Below are 21,640 nucleotides of genomic sequence, written 5' to 3'. Positions count from 1 at the left end.
GGTTCCCTGTGCAGAACCCAGGGCCCAAGGCCAGCGTGGAGCTGCAGAACCCATCCTGCCCCTCGATCCCTCCTGATGCAGGATCGCAAGGCAGGTAAGGCACCGCGTCTGCCCTGTGTACCCTCCCCTGAGGCCTCCTTCCTGGGCTGGGCCTCACCAGCTCCCAGAGCCCGGGGGTGTCGTATTGGTAGTCGAGGCTGGACAGGAGGATGAGGGGGGCGGGAGGGCCCTCGTGCTCAGCCGAGTCTCCATCACCTGAGAGGAGGGTGGAAGTGGAGAAGGCGGGCGTGTCACCCCCTGTCCACTCGTCCGCCTCAGGCAGCTCGCCGCCTTCTCTCGTAAGCCAGTCCGGGGCAGGTTTCACGGAGCCAGCGGCCCCTGGGAAAGTGGTGGTGGGAGCAGTGCCGGGGGGCTGGTCCAGGAGTGCCGCAGAGGGGTCGGCCTCAGGGCCGGGGTCTGCAGGGGCGGGGGGCAGTGCTGCTGCATCTGAGGGCGATGGGTGGGAGGCCGAGAGGTCCTCGGGTGTGGCCGTGGGTCCGGAGTCAGTGGGGGCGGGGACAGCAGTTCCAGGTCTGTTGGGGGGGTCGGGAGGGGGAGGTTCCTCATGGAGAGGTGACTCTGTGGAGGCGGAGGCAGGTACCGGACCAGGACCCGCCCCTGGCCCCCAGGGGCTGAGCAGGGAAGGCCTGTCCCCAGGTGGGACAGCCGAGGCTGTGGCCGTGGAGGGGACCCCAGGCTCCACAGGAAGGGCGTCGGGAACAGAGGTGACTGGGACCTGGGGGGTTCTGGGTGGGAAGGGGGTGGGTACATCTCCTGCTGGAGGGGCTGGGGAGAGAAGCGGGCTCTGAAGGGGGAGGCAGAGAAAGACAGGAGGGGCCCTCAGCAGGCAGGTGCAGGAGCAGGTGGCAGGCAGGCAAAGGGGGTGTTAGGAGGAAAGGAGACCAAGGGAAAGAGAAACAAAAACAGCCCGTTAATTCTCCAAAGGAGAGAGGGGAGGGGAGGGCAGGCTCCAGGGGCATCTGTGCTGAGGTGAGGCCCGAGGCCCAGACCTCCCCTGCGGCTCAGCCACAAACGTTCTCTCCTGAAACTCCAGGGAGTCCGCCACACACAGCAGCTCGGAGGGGTGGGGAGGCTCACGACAGAGCCTCACGTAGGGGGGCAGGCACACAGACCCCGGGCCGTCAGAGACACCCGTGCAACCCTGTGGGGGCCAGCTGGGGGTCCCGCTCACCTGCTGGCTGGCCACCATCGGCCCGGCGTCACACGAGGCCTTGTGCGTGCACAGCTGCTGCCAGACACACCAGTTACACCCCCAGCGGCTGCTCACACAGGCCTGGCACCTGCACAGAGTGCAGCCATTGGACAGGGGTCACTGTGGGGGAACCCGGGAGCCAGGGGTCAGCAGGGGGGGAGGGGACTCACGGCGCAGACGGGCGGAGCTCAGTGACCGCTACACAGTCATACACAGAGAGCGAAGCTTTGGCAATCACCACAGCACCGAACCTGAGCTCCATGCTCATGGACACGTGGTCTGCAAAGCAGGAAGAGAGGGGCCAGGGTTAGTGGGGTTCACAGCCCTTAGCAGAGGGGAGCACCCAGGGTCTGCAACAAGGTCCACAGGGCACAAAAATGGGCAGTTGAGGGGACTCAGAGAAAGATGCTACTTCAGGGCTCCCTGCCTGGATTCACACCTCACCCCAACTGCACCCCTTGGAGCAAGACAGGAAGAGGGTGGGGCTCCCAAGCCCCAGAGCTGGCCCCTTCTCTCACCCACCGGCTCCTCTCGGCAGTGCTGGGGCCTCACTAGGGTCTGGGGAAGGGCACATCACACCGGCACTGGTCAGCAGGGCAGGACTCTGGTGATCCCCAAACTGGCAGGAATAGGACTCTCCTGGCCACAGAGGCGGCAGATCAGGCACTGACAGGAAAACCTGCCAAGAGAGGCCAGGACAGGCTGTTGGAGCCACTGGGCAGCAGGCCAGGGCCTGTTTCCGGGGCAGCCGAGGTGAGCAGGCTCAGGGGCTAGTGGCCCCTGAGGGCTGGCGGGCCCCGAGCCTTCATAAACGCCCTCCAGCCTGGGTTAGAAACAGAGAAAGCAAGGCCCCGAGAGAAGTGACTGGTGGAAGGCCACGTGGTATTTGGAGCACCCGACACTAAAACGTGGGGTATTGACCCATCACCAGAGCCCTCCCGTGAGGGATGCGCCCTCCCAGCTCCTTCACCTCTCTCCGCTCCTCTCGGCTGATGTTGGCAGGACTCATGGCTGCCACGTGCAGACAGCCTAGCTCAGGCTGGAAGCTCCAGAGCCACCGCTCTGGGCCCTGTCCCCGTGAGCACTCGGAGTGGCGACTACACCTGCATGACAATAACGGGGAACCACCTTCAGGGGGGCAGGGACTCGCCCATCACTGGGGACCTGAGCAGGAGCCTCAGGTGGGCTGTGACACGAGGCTATGTCTGCCCTGGCAGGGCACTGATGCCCAGAATGGAGGATGGAGGAAGGAAAGCAGGGCGTCCAGGGAGCAGGGGTTGCAAGTCAAGGATCAATGATGACCGGGAGTACTGGCCAGGGTGATTATGCAGGTGAGGGCAGGAGGCTGGAGCTGGGGAATAGGTCAAGGGTCAGGAGTCAGGGGAGCACTGACCTGCCAAGGAGCACACACCACCCACAGTATGGGTCCCTGTGAGCAAGACAAGATGCACAGTCCAGGTGCTGACCACAGGAGGCCACAGGAACCTTGAGAAGCTATGACGGTAATCCAAACCCCAGTGACTCATGGGTCCCTGGCACAGCCCCAACGCCCCTCCCAGCAGCCAGGCCCCAGCTCCCGCCTGGCACTCACTGTGCTCTGGGTCATGACATACAGATGCTCGAAGGCCCCATCAAAGGTGAGGTCTCTGCTCACAGCAGACCCCTGCTGGATGTTCTGTGTGGAGTACGGGTGGCCATCACTCCCCGGGCCCAAGTAGACCTGAGATCAGAGACAAGTTCTGGGACCCAGGTCCGTGGTCACAGACCCAAGGGCCTCTCCTCTCCTACAGTGAAGCAATTTAGAAACAGAGTTTTCTCCTAGACAGTACAGGTCCTGCCACTCAGCCCTTGAGGAGGGGGTGGGAGAGGTCACAGGTAAATAATACCTAGCCCTGGGAAAAAAAAGCCTAAATCATCTCTCCCAGCCTTCAGGCCAGGGGTGTGTCACAGACCCCTCATCCTGGCCCCAGGGGTCACAGGTATAGCTCTGCCCAGGCTGATCACCAGCAGCCTGTTCCCTCCAGACCCTGGGACAGGGCCCACCACCTCCTGTGCACTCACCCTGTGCAGTTGCCCTTGACTGTCACCCAGGAAAGCAATGGTGTGTCCATCCTCCACAGTAACTGCCACAGCTGTCAGCTGAACCCCTGGCCATTCCAGAATGGGTGTGGCTTCCAGGGGTACACGGCTGGCCATGGGGCTGGGTGTGTGATCCGAGCCACAGGGATAAGCATCCAGGGTGTCCTACAGGCAACAAGCCCAATAAGACCCTCCCTGGACATCCCAATCACCTGGCCCAGCCAGCTCTTCCCTAATGATTCTCTCTTCTCTGCCGGGCCTCCTGCGACAGCCTTATTCCCTCATCCTTCTCCTTGGGAGCCCCTAGAAACCTCACCCTCACCCCAGTCTCTCTGCCTGGCCTTGCCCCAGTTTATGCGCTCAGTCTTCCCCGGGACCACTTGTCCAAAGCCTCCCAAAGCTTGAGTCCTCCTGTCCAAGTCTGCTCCCCTGGGCCCCTGCCACCTGTCCCTTACTCAGTCCTCCTGGGTGTGGCTTCTTCCCTGTGTTCCATCCAGAAGCTAGAGCCGAACAAGTCTCAATTTCCCCTGCCTCCCTTGCTCAAAAAATTAAAACAGGGCCCAGCCCCCTACAATCGAGGTCCCTGGCCCACACCCTAGAATCCTCAGTCCATCCATACAAATGCACCCTCTGCAGTGTCCAGTCCCAGCCCAGTTCCAAATGGCTGGCTCTCTGACCTCCGCGCACCATGATTTCAGCAAGGCGTCTTTCCATCACCCAGGCACAAAGGAAGCACATTACCTCTGTTGACCTCATCAGCCCCCACAGCACCGCTAGCTCCCCTTCAGACTCCTCGGGCCACCTGCCTAGCTGTGACTGCCAGACAGGGAGGGACTGGGGCTCACCACCGGCAGCTGTGCGCAGTCTGAATTGACATCGTACTCGATGTAGGCCACCTCCACATCGTTCTCGGCGCGGCCCTCCCTGGTGTAGCAGGCGTCTCGCGTGCGGTTAGCAAGGCGGTCCACCTCGTCCAGAGGGAAGGCACAGAGGGCAGAGGCTCCAGATGCTCCGGCAGCGGCCGATGGAGGCCGGCCCACAGTTGGGGGAGCAGCCGAGGAGAAGGCTGCGAAGAGTACCTCCCCCTGGGCCACCTCCAGGGATGTGGCCACAGCCGCAGCCTGGAGCAGCCCGTAGCGGCCTCCCTGGCAGGCCAGAGGCAGCTCCACGTAGGAGTAGTAGTGCTGGTCCCGGAGGCACACGCGGGACACATAGGCACGGAAGGCTCTAGACTGAGCCTGCAGGTCTCGCCGCAGGAACAGGAAGTAGGCACTGGCCCCACGTGCAAAGGCGCTCACGAAGTGGTGGCTGTACTCGGAGAGGCGGCCCACGGCCAACTTGGCCGTCTCCTCATAGGAGAAGGCAGTTTGGGGGTCCAGAGGCCACAGGGTCCGGGTTGTGATGGGAGGGATGCCACCCCCCACGCCCCTGCTGGTGTATCCCCGCCCCACAAAGAGAAGGGGCTCCCCTGCCAAGCCCTGGGCCACCAGTCCCACCGTGCTGACTGCAGGATCATTGGCAGCCACATACTGGGTATCCCCAGGGCGCTCGGGTCGCAGCAATAGCTGCTCGAGCTGCCCCAGGCGCCGCAGCTCACAGACCCCCTGGTGCACGCTCCCGCACACCACCAGGGCCCCTGGGCTCACCAGGAGCAGCTGGTTCAGGTTGTTGGTGGCCTGGGCCTGGGGGCACTCATCAGGCATCACAGGAGGCAGGCAGTCCCTGCTATCTAGCACGGGGCCAGTGGACACGGCAGCCTCCAGCTGCAGCCCAGGGCTCAGCTGGAACAGGAAGTTGGTGGCCCCTAGGTAGAGAGTGCCTGAAGTGGGATCCTGTGCCAGATGCTGCAGGTGTGTGCCGTTGGGAGCAAAAGCAGCTGGTGGAGAGGGCTGGAGGGCGAGGACCCACCCGGCCCAGAGCGCCTGGAGAAGAGCTGGGCCGAGGGCGGGCATGGTCACCTGGCAAGGAGAGAGTTGGACAACTGATGGGCCACTGGTGGGACAGGGCTATCACATTGCCAAGATGATCCTCCTAACTCAGGGAGTGAGCAAAGGAGGCCTAGGCTTGGGGCGCCTGGGTGGCTCAGTGGGTTAAAGCCTCTGCCTTCGGCTCTGGTCATGATCTCAGGGTCCTGGGATCGAGCCCCGCATCAGGCTCTCTGCTCAGCAGGGAGCCTGCTTCCCCCTCTCTCTATGCCTGCCTCTCTGCCTACTTGTGATCTCTGTCAAATAAATAAATAAAATCTTAAAAAAAAAAAAAAAAAAAAGGAGGCCTAGGCTTAGATGGCACTGTGGTCCAGGATGGCCCCAGGATGGCACACCAGCAAAGGGTCAGGAGATCTTCCCTGGAAATTTCAACATTGCCCATTTTCTGCAAGCACATTTGTCCCAAGAGGACCTCCATCCCACCCCACCACCCCTTTACCCTGTACCATCCTGTGTCATCACAGAGTCCCAGGGGAAGGGCCAGAGATGGGGGAAACATCCCATCCCCAGGGACCAGGGCCTGGAAGAGGCAGAAGCACAGGTGAGGGGAAGGAGGGGCTCAGGGCCCCTAGGAGGGAGAGGACCACTCTGCTCAGATGTCAGCGGCCTGAGGGGAAAGAGGGAGGGCAAGTTCCCATGGGCCATCTGCACATTAGAGCAGAGCAAGAATTAGATGGTGGACCTTTTAGGCCAGGAATCCAGAAGGAATCCACAGAACCAATGGTGAAATGACGGAGGTTGAGGCTGCCAGGGCTGGGGCCTGAAAGACTGGACACCACCTCGGAGAGCGCTAAGAAGAAGCGGGACTCACACTTCTCCCAGGTGCCTAGGTTTGTAGTCAGGCTCACCTGGCAGGGCCGGCTGGATCAGGAGACAACAGCATGACCTGTGTGGGAGTTACCTAGCCAGGAAGATAGCAGAGCATGAAGCTGGGGGCTGGGCTGCAGGCACGTGGGAGCCCGGGCTCCCCTTCCCGCTGCCCAGCCTGCCAGTGGAACTGGGCCCAGCCTGGCCCTGGGCCACCAAACACATTCCACAGGGGACGCCTCCTCAGAGCCCACACAGGGAGGGGGAGGGCAGCGGAACCAGGCACCCTCAGGGCCTGGGAAAGGGCAGCTAGGAAGGAGCCCCACCGTTGGCAGGGCCCACCGCCCACCCCCCAGCATCACCCTGCTCCTCTGCAGCCCCTTCTCCCTTCCACGCACTCCCTTTTTCTCACCTTCTGCCCAAAATCTGCCAGGGCACCCAGGTCCATACCCTCCCCAGGGGCCAGGGACTGTCCTAGTCCAGACTGACACCAGCACATGAGCAGACATGGGCTTGCACACCCCAGGAAGCACACATGCTGCCAGCCCTACGTATGCACACGCGCACACAGGCCCTGGCACAGGTGCAGATGCATGCAGACGCAACGTGTCCACACATAGATGCACGCAGAAACACAGGCCACATACTCCCCCCACCCCCGCTCAGACACCTGTGCAAAGACACAACCTCCTTACACAAACATGTACGCTGCACAGACAGGCATTCTACACGAGCGCATGGCACACCCACCCACATTCAGATTCCCCCCACACACGGATTCATGCACACTTCCCTGGTTCAAGCCCTAAGGCCTACAGGGCCGCAGAAGCCAGCACATCTCTTGCTATTTCTTCTCCTGCAGGTCAGAGCAGAGCCAGGGCCCAGGGCTGGGGCGGGGGGGTGGGGAGGCTTGTCCCAGAGGAAGTTACCATGTCCAGCTGTGGTCCCCATCCCCAGGGCCACCTCAGAGCCTGGGTGCCTGCTCTCCTCCCAGATCCCTCCCTGTAGCCCCCCCACCCAAAGCCTGCCAGGAGGAGAAAACCATGACAACACCATCTTCCCCCACCCCAGGTGGTCCCCAGCCAGTAACACCAGGTTGAGGAAGTGCTGCTCCCAGGCTGGAGTATACTTTCCCTACTTGCCTCTGCCCTGGCCACGTTGCCTGGCCCCTCCCGCCACCCAGCTGCCAGGCTGTCTGAGGGAGAGTCTCCCTCAGCCCAGGATCAGCTCCTCCCAGCCAAGACCCCGCCAAGGTGCTACTGAGGCTGTCCCAGAGTGAGAAGGCTGGGCCTAAGTCTCGGAGGAGGGTCCAGCAGCCTGGTGGGAGCAGGGGAGCAGTGGCCACAGCCCAGCTGGGCACTGCTCCCGAAATAGCTTGGGGGTTTCCATTTTTAGTGTGCGGAGAACAGGGCAGCTCTATGGGAGCAGGAACAAGGCTGCCTCTGTTTGCTACCCGAGGGGGTGGGGGAAAGGGGACAGCAGGGAGAGTCGTGAACCTAGGACTATGGCAAGGCCAGGCTCCCAGGAGCCCCCCACCTTGTTTCCAAGGGATGGGGAAGAGTTTCTTCCTCTGGGAAGACAGGGTCTGCCCGGGGATGGGCAGAGGCCATCTCCTACACTCAGCTACTGCTCACTACCTCTGGCCACCTCCTCCCAGGGATGCGCTAGGGGCAGAAGGTCCATAGTTAGACCAAGAGTCATTCCATTTGCTTACAAACATTTGCTTAGAGCCTACTGCATGCCAAGGTTTTCCAGCCCTCAAGGGGCAGCAAAGACACTCCCCAAATGTAAAATCACAACCGGGTCGAGTGGCCCACAGGAAAATGGAAGGGATCAGAATCGCTCCTGGCCAGGCCACAAAGGAGGCTGGAGGCTGAGCCGCTCTGGGAAAAGTGAAGGGCGTCTCCAGTCACTGAAGCACCACCCTCGCCCTTCCCCATATACGAGAAGGGGGAAAAGAAGGGCAATGACATCTTCTCCTCCCACTGGGCACTCGGATTCCCCTAACCTCTGCCACAGGCCAGAGGACCCCCAGCCCCTCCAGACTGCCCCTCCTACCTCACGGGATCCTCAAGCAGAATCAGAGCATATCTCTCCCCTGTCTTTGGAGCAGCCCCAGGCCTGAAGAATGAAGGTCAAAGCCCTCCAGTCCACGCCCTCTTCCATCTAATCCGTGCCAGGGCTCCCCCACAGATGCTATTAGCTTCTGCTGGTCTGAACTATGGGCTGTTTCACACTCCTCCCCGCTTGGAATGCCCACTCCCTCTCTATCTGCTTAACTCTGACTCCCAGCCATCATCTCCCAGGAAAGCCTACCCTGTCTCCCCCCAGGCTCCTTATGCTGGATGGAATGGACAAACCCAGCTACCATCCTGATGTGAACAGCAGCTCTGCCTTGGGCTGAGCCTTAGTTCCGGTTTGTAGAACGGGAGGCAGGACCGCTCCGGCCATTAAATACGGAACGGTGTGTGCCTGGCATGAGTGGCACCAACCAAGGCCACTTTTCTCTCTGTTCCACCCTCTCCATTCTGGACTTGAAGCTTTTGCAGGCAAGGAGTGTGGCTTTTGATTCAGAGGTCCCAGCAACTGAGCCACATATCAGCACAAAGCAAGTGCTCCGTACACGTTGAAAGAAGCCCCATCTCACAGCTGAAGAAATCCAGCCAGCAGGGGAGATATGGGGCCCACACCCCTCTCCAGGCTACTTGGCCTCTCAAAGGGACAAGTTGTCAGGCTCACTTTTATTAATAACCAAGTCAGAGCAGACTGTAAAGGCTGGTTTGGAGCCAGGCCTCATGTCCTCAACTTGCAGATCACCAGATCTCAGGCCTCCTCCAAACTCCTGGGCAAAGCCTAACCTGCCTGTACTGGGGCCCAGTGCCTGCCTTGAGGTCTCTTCTGGGCCCACCTTTCTCTGGACCTCTTGAGCAGAGCCCACAGCTGCCTAACTTCTTTTTGCAAAGAGAAAGTAGTCCTGGGCTGTCCTCACCAACCAAAGGGGCTAACAAACTCTGCCCTTCCACCTCTGGAGGGGTGATACTCAGGCCCTCACTACCAAGTCCCAGGGATCAGTGGGACACTGGCCTTTCCTTCCCCTACTCCTCCTGCTCGGTGCCCAGCGTCCCGGAGGGAGAGATTGACAGTGCTGTAGTGCACACTGTTCTGCCCGCAGCCTGCGTGCTGGGGGCGGGGGGGCACCATTTATGCACCACCCGCGAGTGCTCAAGAGCGCTCAGCAATCACCCACCGCCCGGGTCATGTTGGGGGCTGGGGAGTCCCCCTCTGGGGATGCCTAACACAAGGCTCACAGTCCGCCTTGGAGCGTAGCCTGGAAGGGCTGTTGCATACAGAGGGGTAAGCCTCGACCTCCCCATCGGCCCTTCCTCCCTCCTCCCTCGGCCACGGGGCAAGGACCCCACCAGCGGTCCAGGGAGGGCGGGGAAGGGGCCGGCCGGTCCCGGCTGAGGCGGCGGCGAGGAGGGGGCGCGGAGGAGCAGCTCCACCTCCTCTGTCTCCCAATCGCGTTACAGGCGGAGCCGCCAGAGTTTCCTTCAGTGCGGAGAAGTGCGGTCCCAACTCTCAGGACCGCGGCTGCCCACCGCTTCCCCAGGCTGCCCCTGCCGGGCAGCATCAGGGCCGAAGCTGCCCACCTCCCCCCGGGGCCGCACCGCCACCCCCGTTCCGGCCCCGAGTCCCCGGCCCCCGCACTCACCACCCCGCAGGGCCCCGCAGGAGGAGCGCGCCGAGGCGGGCTCCGGCCGCTTCGGGCTCGGGATCTGCGCGCGGCGGTCTCACTGCCCCCTGCCCCCCCCCACCCCGGGAGGTGGCTCCGGCCGCGCCGCAGCTGTTACCCGGAGACCGAGGGGCGGAAAAGCGCGCCCGCTTGCCCGCCCCTCCCGCCGCGCCGCTGCCACCGCCGGGAACAAAGGAGACAAAGCCGCGTCGGCCGGGCCGGGCTTCGCTCCTTCCCCCAGCGCCCGCCGGGCCGCCCTCCCCCCCCACCCCCCGCCCGCCGCCAAGGCCAGGCCGGAAGCAGCCACAAGAGCCGGGCGCGCGGCCCCGAGCCGCCCGGGACCCCGCATTCCAGCCCTGCGGGCTCCGCACTTGCCGAGGGCGGGGGACTCGACCCCTCCCTGTGGGGGCGCGGGCTGCTCGCGGGCGGTAGCCACGGCAACGCGGGTCGCGGCCAGGGGAGCCGAGTGCCAGGAGCGGAGCCCGGGGCGCGGGCGGCCCGGCGCTACCCCGCCCGGCCTCACCTGCGCGCCTCGCAGGAACCGGAATCAGGAGCCCTCCTGGGATGGGCGGGGCCGGGCGGGGGGCGCGCTCGGCACCCACAGGTGTGCAGGCGCCGCGCCGCGCCGTGCCACGCCACTGCCCTCGCCCCTCAGCAGCCCCGCGGGTTCGCCAGCCACCACCGCCGCTCCAGCGCCTCGAGCTCCCTCCTTCCCTTCTGCGGCCGCCCTCCAACTTTCTTTACCTGAACTTCTCGGCGCCTGGTGTCTCCCCACCGCCCCTGCTCTCCAGACTCCCTAATGGCTACCCCCTCCTTCCGGCCCCAAACTCTGGCAGTGCGAGAGAAGCACAGATTTTGGGGTTGGGCCTGGGTTTGTGGCCACCACTAAGCCTAGTAACCTGACCCCCCACCCCCACCCCCCATACACGCCTTATTTGCTCACCGACAAATGGAGGTGATGCCACACCTAGCCGGCTGTTAAAGGAGTGCACACGGGTTGCAAAGTGCACAAGCAAGGACACATTTACTTCTTTTCCTTCCAGGCCTGTACCTGGACCCACCCTCAGCTGAGAAGCCCTGGGCAAGTCTGGACTCCTCCCTGGCAAACGTACCTGGGCCTTTCTAGGGAGGAACCGCTGCACAGAGGCCCAGTTGTGCCCTCTGCCGGGCCCTTCACACACAGCCTGACCTGCCCACTGCGAACTCAGGAGCCAGGACCTGGCCCATCCTTTGGCTCAAGGCACACTGGGATAGCCTCCTGGGAGGCAAAATTTGTCACACACACATATCACCCTGTAAACCCCCATAGTCTCCACAGGCTATGGAGAGCCTCAACCAGAAGGTCTAGGTCACCCACACCGGCTACTGTCCAAAGAGCCAACACCACAGGGGCTCTCCTGCCACCTGCCACCACCCCTCCCATCAAGAGTCTGCTGTAACTTCCATCTACCCAAATCTGCCTTCCAATTTCTCTCTCACCAACTTCTCATGTCACTCCCTTTCCTCCACCCCTACTTTGAGCACCTGGGTCCTTGCACCAGCACAGCACCCCCTTCCCAGTTCCCTTATCCCTGGCCTCTGGCATCAGAGACCCCAGGCCCTCCACCCCTCCCCCACACCCATCACCACCTCAGTCCCCTTGGCTTTCTGCCTGTGCAGCCTGTGGGGAGTGGGGGGAGCCCTCCCACATACCTGGAATTCTCCCCTCCTGAAATCCATTCACTCAACTGCACACCCTTTAGGACCTACTTCACGCCAAAGGGTACACGGGACTTCCAAACCCCACAGCACCCCTTATCTGTATACAAATATGACACCTCCTACCCCCATTTGGCAGGTGAACATCCCACAAACAGAGGTCATTTCATCCCATGCCATCCTGAGGAGCCATTACACAAAGAAAACAAGGTCAAGAATGGAGTGACCAAATGACCAAGGCACCAGGTGCTCAGAGGCTCATAGCCCAAGCCTGACCACAGGCTCAGAGGAGGAAGGGCACAGCACAGGAAACCCTACTGGCTTCACAGGCCCCTGCTGAGAGTGGGCTCCATGCAGGCCCAGGCAAACAAGTCCCAGCCCATAGGAGCCCCTCCCCACAGACCTACATACCTCTACCCGCTCAGGCTCAGAAAGGAGTGGCTTTTCTGGACCTGCAGGGAGGACAGAGTACTTCCTGGCTGTTCCTGTTTACTCAAGGACACACAAGGCCATCCATGGACACAAGGCCATCCATGGCTGTTTAGCCCAGGAGGTCAAAGTTTGCTCTTCTCTGAAAAGGGACTGGCCAGGGGTTTCCAGGCAGTCCACCCACCACCCAACCCAGCCCCATGCCCCCCACTGCACCTCCTAACTCTGGGAGGCGCTTCCCCATCTTTGCCATTTAGTTCATACTGCTGATGGGGTAAGATCTGCCTGTGTACAGGCAGTCCGTAGGCTGTGTATGGGAGGACATCTAGCTCTAGCAGCACACTGGGCTGCCCAAAGCTCTCTCTGCACAGGGACCCAGACTGGCTACCAATCTCTAATTATGTCCCCATCAATATTTATCAACCATTCCCCTGATCCCTACCCCCCTCCTTCTGATCGTCCCTCCAGTGTTAGAACCAGAAGGTTCTCCCCACCCCTGCAGAGAAAGTAATCCAGAAACGGCAGAAACCACGGGCAGCAGTGAGTGTACCAGATTCCACTCACTGGAACCCCCCAGGCTATCTGACACAGGAAGGTCAGGCAAGCAGAGGCCAGGCCAGGCAATCCAAAACAAACACCCAGGCCTCAAGGGTAAGTACATCCAATATGGTCCTGAAGTGAGGACGAGACCAAAAGGAGGTGAGAGAGGAACTAAACGGGGCGGGGGCAGGGGGTGTACCATAATTCCAGGCCCAACCCTCGAATCCCAAATCTGTCTTGAACAAGAAAAACTCTGATGTAAGCTGCTTTAAGTAACACAAACCCAAAGACATTTTAATTGGACATTAGCATAGAGTTTTGATAATTAACATAATGGAGCATTTTCTAGAAAGCAAAGTATGCCCGCTGGTCAGCCACACAGATGGTGCTCAGCCTCAGGGTGAGGCTGCGTGCACCCCAAAGGCTCACTTCATTGTTGGGATTCTCTAAATCCACAGCCACACCTATCCCCTCAGGGCCTCTGGAGGAGGGTCCAGGGGCTAGCTGGCCCTGAACAGCATGTAGAGCACAGGCAGCGCGGCCACAAATGTCACAGAGGTGATCAGCGTGCTGTAGATGGTATTCCTGTTGACCTGGGCTTCTAACCTCTGCTCCATGCCCGAGAGTGCCAGGATCATGTTCCCCTGCTCCAGCAAGGAGCCGGGCAGAGCCCCATCTGCTGGCTCCACCAGGCCTGGATGCACTGCAGCCTTTGCAAGCTGAACCACCTCAGCCGTCTCGCTGAACGTCTTTTCCAAGCCATCAAGCCGCTCTCGTAAACCCTCTAGACAGGAACGGACCTGCCTGGAATGGCTGAGCTGCTCTTTCAAGGCGGCTGAAAGGACATCCGTGTCTCTGTCTCGGGTGGGGGAAGTACCTGCCTGGGCCCCAGGGCTCTGCCCAGGCCCAGCTCGTACCAGGCCCCTTAGGTCTACCATGAGGTCGTGGAGGTCCCTCTGCTGGAGGGAGTAGCTGGATGCCTGTTCTCGGATGGCCTCCTGGAGGCTCAGAGGCCCCTTCTGTGCCTCTAAGAGCAAGGCCTTCAGCTCCTGTAGCCGCACCCGATTCACATAGGTGGAGCCAGCCACGCCAATCAGGGCCCCCAGGACTGACCCAATGAGGGACCAGTTCTTGGTTCTCTCAGCTCGAGTGCGCTCCTTCTCGTGACTTTCCCGCACAGCGGCAGAGAAGAGGGAGAACTTCTCTCGCTCCGAGTCTTCGGCACGCAGATAGGTTGCACGAAGCCTCTTCTCCTCCTGCAGAAGCAAAAGCTGTGTTACACAGCAGCAAGGGGGCCCTGCAGCAGTAGCCACGAGCAGACGCTCCTGGGGCCCAGCCTCAGCCCAGCACAGACCCCGTGCTCCGTAAACCCGCTGGGTGACGGAAGGCAGAGTAAACCCAGTCGGGACAGGGAGCAAAGCAATGGCGGGTGGTCAAGATGAGCCATACCACCTTCTAACCCAGCAGTGCTAGGTCTACAGAATGTCCTCTCTGGGCCAGTCCCTCCTCCACGGTGCTCCCTCCGTGGGACCCAGATTATACTGCCCTGGACTGCTAACTCCAGGATGAAGTCGATGGATAGGGTCCAGAAGCCTGGGGCTCAGTGAGGAGGTTTACTTATACTGCCCTGGACTGCTAACTCCAGGACGAAGTCGGTGGATAAGGTCCAGAAGCCTGGGGCTCAGTGAGGAGGTTTACCTCCTCACCAGACCTCTGACCACAGGCTAGTGAGTGTTCCCACCTTGCCCCTCCATGACCTGCCAAGCCAGGGTCCCTGCCCGGCAAGAAGGGGCTGTCTCCCGAGCTGCCTGTACCTGCAGCATCCTGTGCTCCAGCGTAGCCAGCTCTAGGTACTGGTTATCCTCTCTGGAGACGCGGTCCAAGCGGTCCCTCACCTCCTTCAGCTTGGCCTGGTGAACTTCCAAGTCTTCCCGAGCCTCTCGGACAAGCCCTCGCGCCACCATGAACACTTTCTCTGCCTGCAGAGGGAACGACGGAGGCCATGTGCGCTTCCCTCCATACCCACACAGGCTTAGCTCCGTGCCCTACAAGGCTGTGGCTGAGGTGAGCGGGGGTGTCAGTGCGAAAGGGTGGAAAGGAGTCCCTCAGACACAAAATCCTGGCTCACCCAGCGGTCCTCAAAGTGCAGCCCCGGGGCCATACCCATCAGAATCTGCAGATTTATCCGTTCAAGTAGAAATAATGTGCTCCTGAGAAACTGGGAAATAAGGAACACTACACACAAAATCCAGTTAACTCTAGTCTGATGCAAACCACAAAGAGGCGGAACCCAAGTTCCTGAGCTGCTCCACGTATGTTATCTTAGCTGTATCTCACAACGAGGCCACCAGAGGCAGGGCCGTGACCTCCATGTCTCCATGTTACACACCCAGAAACGCCAGCTCAGCAAAGTCACGACCTCCAAGGGGAGAGACAGTAGGGTGCCTCAAAACCTCCCACCAACCCCATATTCTTGCCTCTTCACTAGCCTGGTATGCACTAGGCAGGAGCAGGAACAGAAGTGACAGAAGGCGTTTCCATTGCCACCAAGGGCTTCACAGCCACAGGCAGGTCTTTCCAGCTCAGTGTATGATGCTGCCCTGGCCCTGGGCCTGCACCTTCACCAGGGCTGTTCTAATTCCACACAGGGCTTTGAGGACACCGTAACGTCCTCACCAACCCCAAAGACACCACGTGGGAAGTGTCCTCTGGCCTAACACAATGGATGTCAATGGCCGGGGACTGACCGGTACACAGAAACTCGTTTTCGGGCTAGGTGAACATGGTTACACAGAGAGCTCCACCCCAGGTGGAGCTATCAAACCCAGGTGTCACGTGAGACATGAGTCAAATCCCTCTAGGAATAGTATTCGTTCGAGAAAAGGCAAATGCGGGCAGGGCTTCCCAGGACCATGTGGCTGGTGATGATCTGGCAGAAGCCTCAGGCCACATTTCCCGAGTCAGAAGGCAGGGCCCAGCACCCCAACTTCCCTCCTCACCTCAGTCACGTTTCCCTGGGCCTCTCGAACCTCATTGAGTCCGACAAACTCTTCATATCTGTCCCACCAAGTCGTGGCAGTGGAGGACGCTTGCTGACGAATGTCGTGCCCCAGGGCTCTTCCCAGGGCGGTGAGGCGGTGGTACAGCCCCAGGGCCACCTCCTCAGGTCCTTTCTCTCTGGGCTGGCGAGGGCCTGGGCTGCAGAGAGTCCTGATCATAAAGAGGTCCCTTCCAAGGAGGCCTCTCCGCACCAGCACGCGGCGCACACCCATGACGTGCCGAGTGGTAAACGCGGTGCTGCGCCCTGTCATCAGGAGATCTGTGGTGGGGGGACAACAGACAGATCAGCTCAAAGCTAAGAAAGGCTGGGGCTGAGTCAGACTGTAGGGCCCAGGGGCAGTTCTGAACAAATATCAGTAGAGGAGTCCAAACTGAGCATTACTCCGTTGTGCCGGGCGACTGCAGCCACTATAGCCGCGGGTGTTCCCAGATAACTCAGGGGAGAACAGGGCAAGGAAGACGATATTTAGGAGATCATGCCTTCCACCTCCCTCTGCAAAGCCACCAGACACTCCCATTCCACCCGCCTTCCCCACATCCCCCAGGTCTCTGTTGTGACTCAGATGAGAAGCCTGGTGCCTGGTTGTCTGATAATGTCAAAGCAAATTCTCAAACCTGAGCTGTGCCCATGCTGACAAAACCCCACAGAGGAGGGGCACCTGGGTGGCTCAGTGGGTTAACGCCTCTGCCTTCGGCTCAGGTCATGATCTCAGGGTCCTGGGATAGAGCCCGCATCAGGCTCTCTGCTCAGCAGGGAGCCTGCTTCCCCCTCTCTCTATGCCTGCCTCTCTGCCTACTTGTGATCTCTGTCTGTCAAATAAATAAATAAAATCTTTAAAAAAAAAAAAAAAAAACCACAGAGGTTCATAAAGATTCCCGGGGAAACTGTGGAACTGAGGGGGGTTCCAGGGAAAGATTTCTGTAAAAGGCCATCAAGACCAACGGTCCAGACACCGAGGGTGGCCACAGCCCTGGGGAAGCAGAGTTTTGCTCTATGTTTGAGAACATAGGTTGCTCATATCCCAAGGCAGAAAACTCCCTCCTTAGCAGTCCTCTGAAAAGGTAATTCCAGGAGAAAAAGTAAACAAAACAAAACGCCCAGATCTCTTTACAGAGGAGAGCTTTTCTTAGGTTCACATGAGCCCTTCCTTCTCCTATGTGCTCTGAGCCTAGGCTGTCCAGGCTCCCAGCTCCATGTCACAATCCTCACCTTCCGTAAGCTTTCTTCCGCCTCTCCAACCTCAGTCATGCTCTACAGATTAGGTTTCTTTAATCTTTCTCTTTTCAACCTTGCTTTGATGCGTGGGCCCCAATGACACCCACTTCTTGTTACCTAAAGAGCACAGGGAAACTCCCATTACCCAATCAGTCCTTGCCTAAGCCCAAGAGCAGCGAGGACGCTGAGGACCCCAAGAGAGGCCAGGTGACCACTGCTCCTGGCACACCTGGGCCAGCACTCCCTCCCCTGGCCAGCGCCTCCCCCGCCAACCCCAGCCCTCAAGTACTGACTCTGGCTGTAAGAGTGACACCTAGTGGCCAAACAACCAGGCCAGAGAGAAAAGCAGTGGGAGCTGTGGACAGGAAGACTGAAGAAGCTCCAGGGATGAAGAAAGTGGCTTCTGGGTGTAACAGAGACCAGCCCACAGCATCCCAGCCTCCTCCCTCTTGTGCTGTGCTTGGAGAAGCTCAGGCCCTCTAGAAAACAAAGTTGTTTGAGTAGGGATATGCCTCCTGCCCAAAGCGGGTCTGAGCTGAGAGCCACAGAAGGGGACATTCCTGTGACACTGCTTCCAAGCTGGTGCCGCCCCCGGACCCCGGACCCTATCCCTAAGGCCCGAGAAAGCACACAACATCCATGACCCAGGGGTTGAGCTAGCCTGGGAGGCCTCAAGGCCAGCACCCACTGCACTGAGCTGTGACCCCACAATTCTGTGGGTGGACTCCAGAGCAAAGCAAAGTACACAGACTTGCAGCACCACCAAGCACAGCCCCATCCTTTTCAGCAACTCACCAGAAAGGTGTCCACCTCAGCTGTCACTACTTCCTCTGCCCCCATTCTATCCTGATCCCATTCTACCTCAAGGTTGCTCCCTGCCCCTCCAACCCTGCAAAATTTCTACCTTGCCGGATTCAGCAAGCACTTCCCAGATTTCTCCAAATCTCTGCAGCTTTCAACACCCTGTCTTTTTGAAGTCACTACCCCTCTCAGCTTCCTCCAACCTTCTCAGCCTCCTTTCTCAGCTCCTCTTCTACCAGCCACCCACTCCTGGAAGCCAGGAGGGTCACCCAACCCTGGCAGCGATGACAGCTACGTCCTTCTGTCTGTCCTGGCTTCCTCCCTGCTGCTCAGAGCCATTCCTCACAACCTGAGGCTCTGTTAATTCATCATTGCATATCCTCGGTTCAAACCCCCCTGCACCCCCGACAGCTCCATCTCACTTGCCATGAACACCAGTCCCGCCAGTGGGCAACAAGCCCCGCTCCTCTTGACCGTCATCTCCTTCCTCCTCTCTGCCCCTGACCTCCGATACAGGCACCCAAACACGCGAAACCCGACCCTGCTGCTTCCTCCTCAGCTCCAGGTGGCTCACCCTGACTTCTAGGTCTTGGCTCAGGTATCACCTCATGGCAAAGCCTTCCTTGACCATTCCCTCCTGGACCACCAGGTTTATCTGTCTCCATCAGACACATATTTGCCTTCTTCGCATGTTGCCAAGCCCCTGGCTACAACATAAGCTCGGTCACAGCAGAGACGTTGCTGTGTGAGGAAAGGACTCAAATTTTTTCTCTGTTCCAGTCCCTCCTCTCACCCACCCAGCCTCTCCCCACTCAAACATCTCACAGGCCCTCAGTCAACACAGGTAAGGTGTCCCTGCCAGAGGGGGCAAAGTGGAGAGGTACTTGGGGTCATCTAAAACCTAAAAGGCAGCCGGTGTAGTTGGAAGACAGCAGAGGAAAGGAGAGTGGGCAGAGGAGAGGCTGAAGAGGTAAACAGAGGCCACATTAACAAGGGTCTTGAGGGCCAAGTTCAGAACCTTGCCCCTCCAAATCAATTTTCCAATTCTACCCAGGTGACCGTCTCCTACCAACTGCCCATCCTACAAACCTCCATCACCCGTACCTCCTCCTCACGTGCAGCTGATGGCTTGCTTCATTTTTCACTAAGAAAATACTTAAAAATTGGAAGACAACTTCTCTAAACTCCTACCATACCTTCCCACCTGCCAGTGTCTGTCCAGTTTCCACCTTCTCTCTTGCTCTTCGGGATGAAGAATTCATGCTCCAGGAAGAACAAGCTGTGCCCCAGGTCCCATGCACCCTCCCCAGCTGACACTACTCACTAACTGATCAGACATCCCTCCAGCAATAGCCCCATTTCTCTGCCCCTCTGTACAGCCAAACTCCTTGATGGATTGTCAGCACTTGCTCTCTCCAGTTCCTCTTCTCCCATCCTCTCTGAAAACCCTCTCTGATGCAGCCCTCGAAACCACCATGCCACTGGAAATGCTCTTGTCCAGGTCACTTCCACATTACTAAATCCAGGGATCAGATCTCAATCCTCCTCTTACTTGGCCTATCAGCAGCCCGGGATTCATGCCACCTTCCTCCTCTTTGAAATACCTTCTACACTCGGCCCCACTCATCTCCTGAACCTCTCCACATAGAGTGCTGCAGGGCAGGGTCCTCGGACTCCTCTCTCATCCAGTCCCATGGCTTTAAAAGCCATCTACTAGAATGTTATAAAATTAATTATAGTGATGGTTGAACAACACTGTGAATACACTAAAACCACTGAATTGTACACATTAAATAAGTGAATTGTATGGTATGTTAGTTGTATCTCGATAAAACTATTACTTTTTAGGGCACCTGGGTGGCTCAGTGGGTTGAAGCCTCTGCCTTCAGCTCAGGTCATGATCCTGGGGTCCTGGGATCGAGCCCTACATCGGGCTCTCTGCTCAGCGGGGAGCCTGCTTCCTCCTCTCTCTCTGCCTGCCTCTCTGCCTGCTTGTGATGTCTGTCAAATAAATAAATAAAATCTTTAAAAAAAAAACTTACTTTTTTTTAAAGATTTTTATTTATTTATTTGGCAGAGAGATCACAAGTAGGCAGAGAGGCAGGCGGGGGGGGGGGGGGGGGGGGTGGGAAGCAGGCTCCCCGCTGAGCAGAGAGCCCGATGCAGGGCTTGATCCCAGGACAGAGACCATGATCTGAGCTGAAGGCAGAGCCTTAACCCACTGAGCCATCCAGGTGCCCCAACTATTACTTTTTAAAAAAGTAATCTCTATACCCAACGTGGGGGTCAAACTCATGACTTCAAGATTAAGACTCACACATTCCACTGACTGAGCCAGCCAAGTGCCCCCACCTTTCCCTGCTGCCAAAACCATTACTTTAAAAAACTATCAACTATGCTCTGATTTTTCCAGCCCAGACCTCTCCTGTAGATTCCAGGCTCGTTTACCTAGCTGCTTAATCCACATCCCTGCTTAGAAGATTGGGGATCTTAACTTCCCTTTCCAACTTGCCTTTTCCACAGCCTTCTCCATCTTGGTTGACGGAAACTTCAAGTCCAAATCAGACCAAAATCCTCAAATCACCCGACATCCTTCTCTCCCACCTCATATCCAATTCATTGGCAGATGCTACTTCCTTTCTAAAAACAAAATCCCCCCTCCTCTTATCCTTGCCACTGCTACTACCTTGTCCCAGTGACTAAGAATGTCTCCCTGCTTCTACTCTAGCCCCTACAGTCTATGGTGAACAAAGCAGTCAGTAGTCCTTTCAAAACACAACCCAGGCGCCTGGGTGGCTCAGTGGGTTAAAGCCTCTGCCTTCTTCGGCTCAGGTCATGATCTCAGCATCCTGGGACCGAGCCCCGCATTGCATCGGGTTCTCTGCTCAGCGGGGAGCCTGCTTCTTTCTGCCTACTTGTGATCTCTGTCTGTCAAATAAATAAATAAAATCTTAAAAAAAAAACACACACACACAACCCAAACCATGTCTCTCTCTGCTCAAACTTTCCAATGGTTCCTCATCTCTCTTAATGTAAAAGTCAAAATTCTTTCCATGGTCTCCAGGGAATTCACTTCCTGGCTCTCAATCTTCTCACTCTCCTCCAATCATATGGACCTTACTCCCCCCAGCTTTATTGCATATAAATGATATATAGCACTGTGTAAGTTTAAGATACACACGTGATGACTCAATACACTTGATAGATATATATATATATATTGCTAAACGTGTACCACAATAAAGTTAGCTAGCACACCCTTCAGGTAATTACCACGCATGGACTTTCTTGGTGTTGCTGGAACGCACTAGGCCATCCCCACAGCAGGATCTTCACATCAGCGGCTTGCTATCTGCACTGTTTGCTTCATTCTCTTTTCCAAGTCCTGCTCAAATGTCACTGCCATGCCCTCCCATCCCAGCAGCTACCCACTTTGTCTGCTTTATTTTTCTCCATGCACGTACGTACATGACCTGCGATATGTGTTTCACTTATTTACTTTGTTTAAGGGCTGTCTCACCCACCAGAACGTCAGCTCTGCCAGGGTAGGCATTGTTTTGTTCACTGCTGCATCCTCAGTGCCTATAATACTATCTGCATATAGTACATACTCAACAAAAAAGCACTAAATGAATAAACAGAATTTGCAAAAAGTCATAAGCCGGCTCTATTATAAAATCCAAACTCCTTCCGGTGGTTTCCAAAGCTTTACGACCAGTGATCTAGCCCTCGCTCACATTTCTGTCACCTCCCATCTCTCTCCACCCATGCGTCCTTTCCTCGGTTCCAGGAACGCGCGGAACTTCACGGCCTCAGCACGCGCCCTTCGTTCTACCCCCAATGCTTTCCCCCTGCACGGTCCCAGGCCTAGCACCTTCCGGTTAAGCACCCCTCCTGGCTTCCGGACCCTCCCCCGGCAAGCCAACCCCCACCTCGTACCTGGCGACCCAACGCGGGAACTGTAACCCAAACAGAGCGCCCGCCACTCAGTAGATCTCTGACCCTTTAATGCCCGCCCCCAGAGTTGCTTCCGGCAGCGG

At 58.2% G+C, this 21,640-nt stretch overlaps 2 protein-coding genes across 7 annotated transcripts in view; both read right to left on the bottom strand.

The window, feature by feature from the left end:
* PLXNB1 (plexin B1) overlaps positions 1–10,371 on the bottom strand; it is a 28,452-nt gene extending 18,081 nt beyond the window's left edge. The window contains 11 exon segments of the mRNA XM_047694923.1: positions 158–844; positions 1,232–1,340; positions 1,423–1,531; positions 1,775–1,931; positions 2,223–2,355; positions 2,646–2,746; positions 2,844–2,972; positions 3,314–3,496; positions 4,177–5,289; positions 6,128–6,217; positions 9,836–10,371. Coding sequence (XP_047550879.1) covers positions 158–844; positions 1,232–1,340; positions 1,423–1,531; positions 1,775–1,931; positions 2,223–2,355; positions 2,646–2,746; positions 2,844–2,972; positions 3,314–3,496; positions 4,177–5,283 — 2,715 coding nt within the window. The 5' untranslated portion in view covers positions 5,284–5,289; positions 6,128–6,217; positions 9,836–10,371.
* A 2,419-nt stretch (positions 10,372–12,790) lies between these two features.
* CCDC51 (coiled-coil domain containing 51) lies at positions 12,791–21,625 on the bottom strand. Of its 6 annotated transcripts, XM_047694822.1 has the most exons (6): positions 21,540–21,601; positions 17,093–17,278; positions 16,794–16,916; positions 15,523–15,842; positions 14,338–14,502; positions 12,791–13,779 (listed from the first exon to the last, which is right to left on the bottom strand). In XM_047694822.1, exons 4-6 carry the CDS (start codon positions 15,832–15,834, stop codon positions 13,024–13,026), a joined length of 1,233 nt encoding a protein of 410 aa, XP_047550778.1. In that variant the 5' UTR covers positions 15,835–15,842; positions 16,794–16,916; positions 17,093–17,278; positions 21,540–21,601; the 3' UTR covers positions 12,791–13,023. The 6 variants fall into 6 exon arrangements, with proteins under 6 accessions (XP_047550778.1, XP_047550796.1, XP_047550774.1 ...); XM_047694840.1 differs by lacking the exon at positions 17,093–17,278 and having other exon boundaries at positions 15,523–15,721; XM_047694818.1 differs by lacking the exon at positions 17,093–17,278 and having other exon boundaries at positions 21,540–21,600.
* Between the last annotated feature and the right edge of the window lie 15 nt (positions 21,626–21,640).

The sequence above is a fragment of the Lutra lutra genome, chromosome 1 (assembly GCF_902655055.1).
Source record: "Lutra lutra chromosome 1, mLutLut1.2, whole genome shotgun sequence".
NCBI classification, from domain to species: Eukaryota; Metazoa; Chordata; class Mammalia; order Carnivora; family Mustelidae; genus Lutra; species Lutra lutra.
Note: the sequence above shows the minus strand (reverse complement) of the source record. Positions and strands in the feature narration are given on the sequence as shown.

Excerpts from the sequence above, each read along its gene's own strand:
- CCDC51 (XM_047694808.1), bottom strand. The coding sequence starts at position 15,834 with ATGACAGGGCGCAGCACCGCGTTTACCACTCGGCACGTCATGGGTGTG. Across the intron at positions 14,503-15,522 it reads CCCAGGGAAACGTGACTGAG|GCAGAGAAAGTGTTCATGGT; the intron begins GTGAGGAGGGAA and ends TTCCCTCTGCAG. Across the intron at positions 13,780-14,337 it reads TGGAGCACAGGATGCTGCAG|GAGGAGAAGAGGCTTCGTGC; the intron begins GTACAGGCAGCT and ends TTGCTTCTGCAG.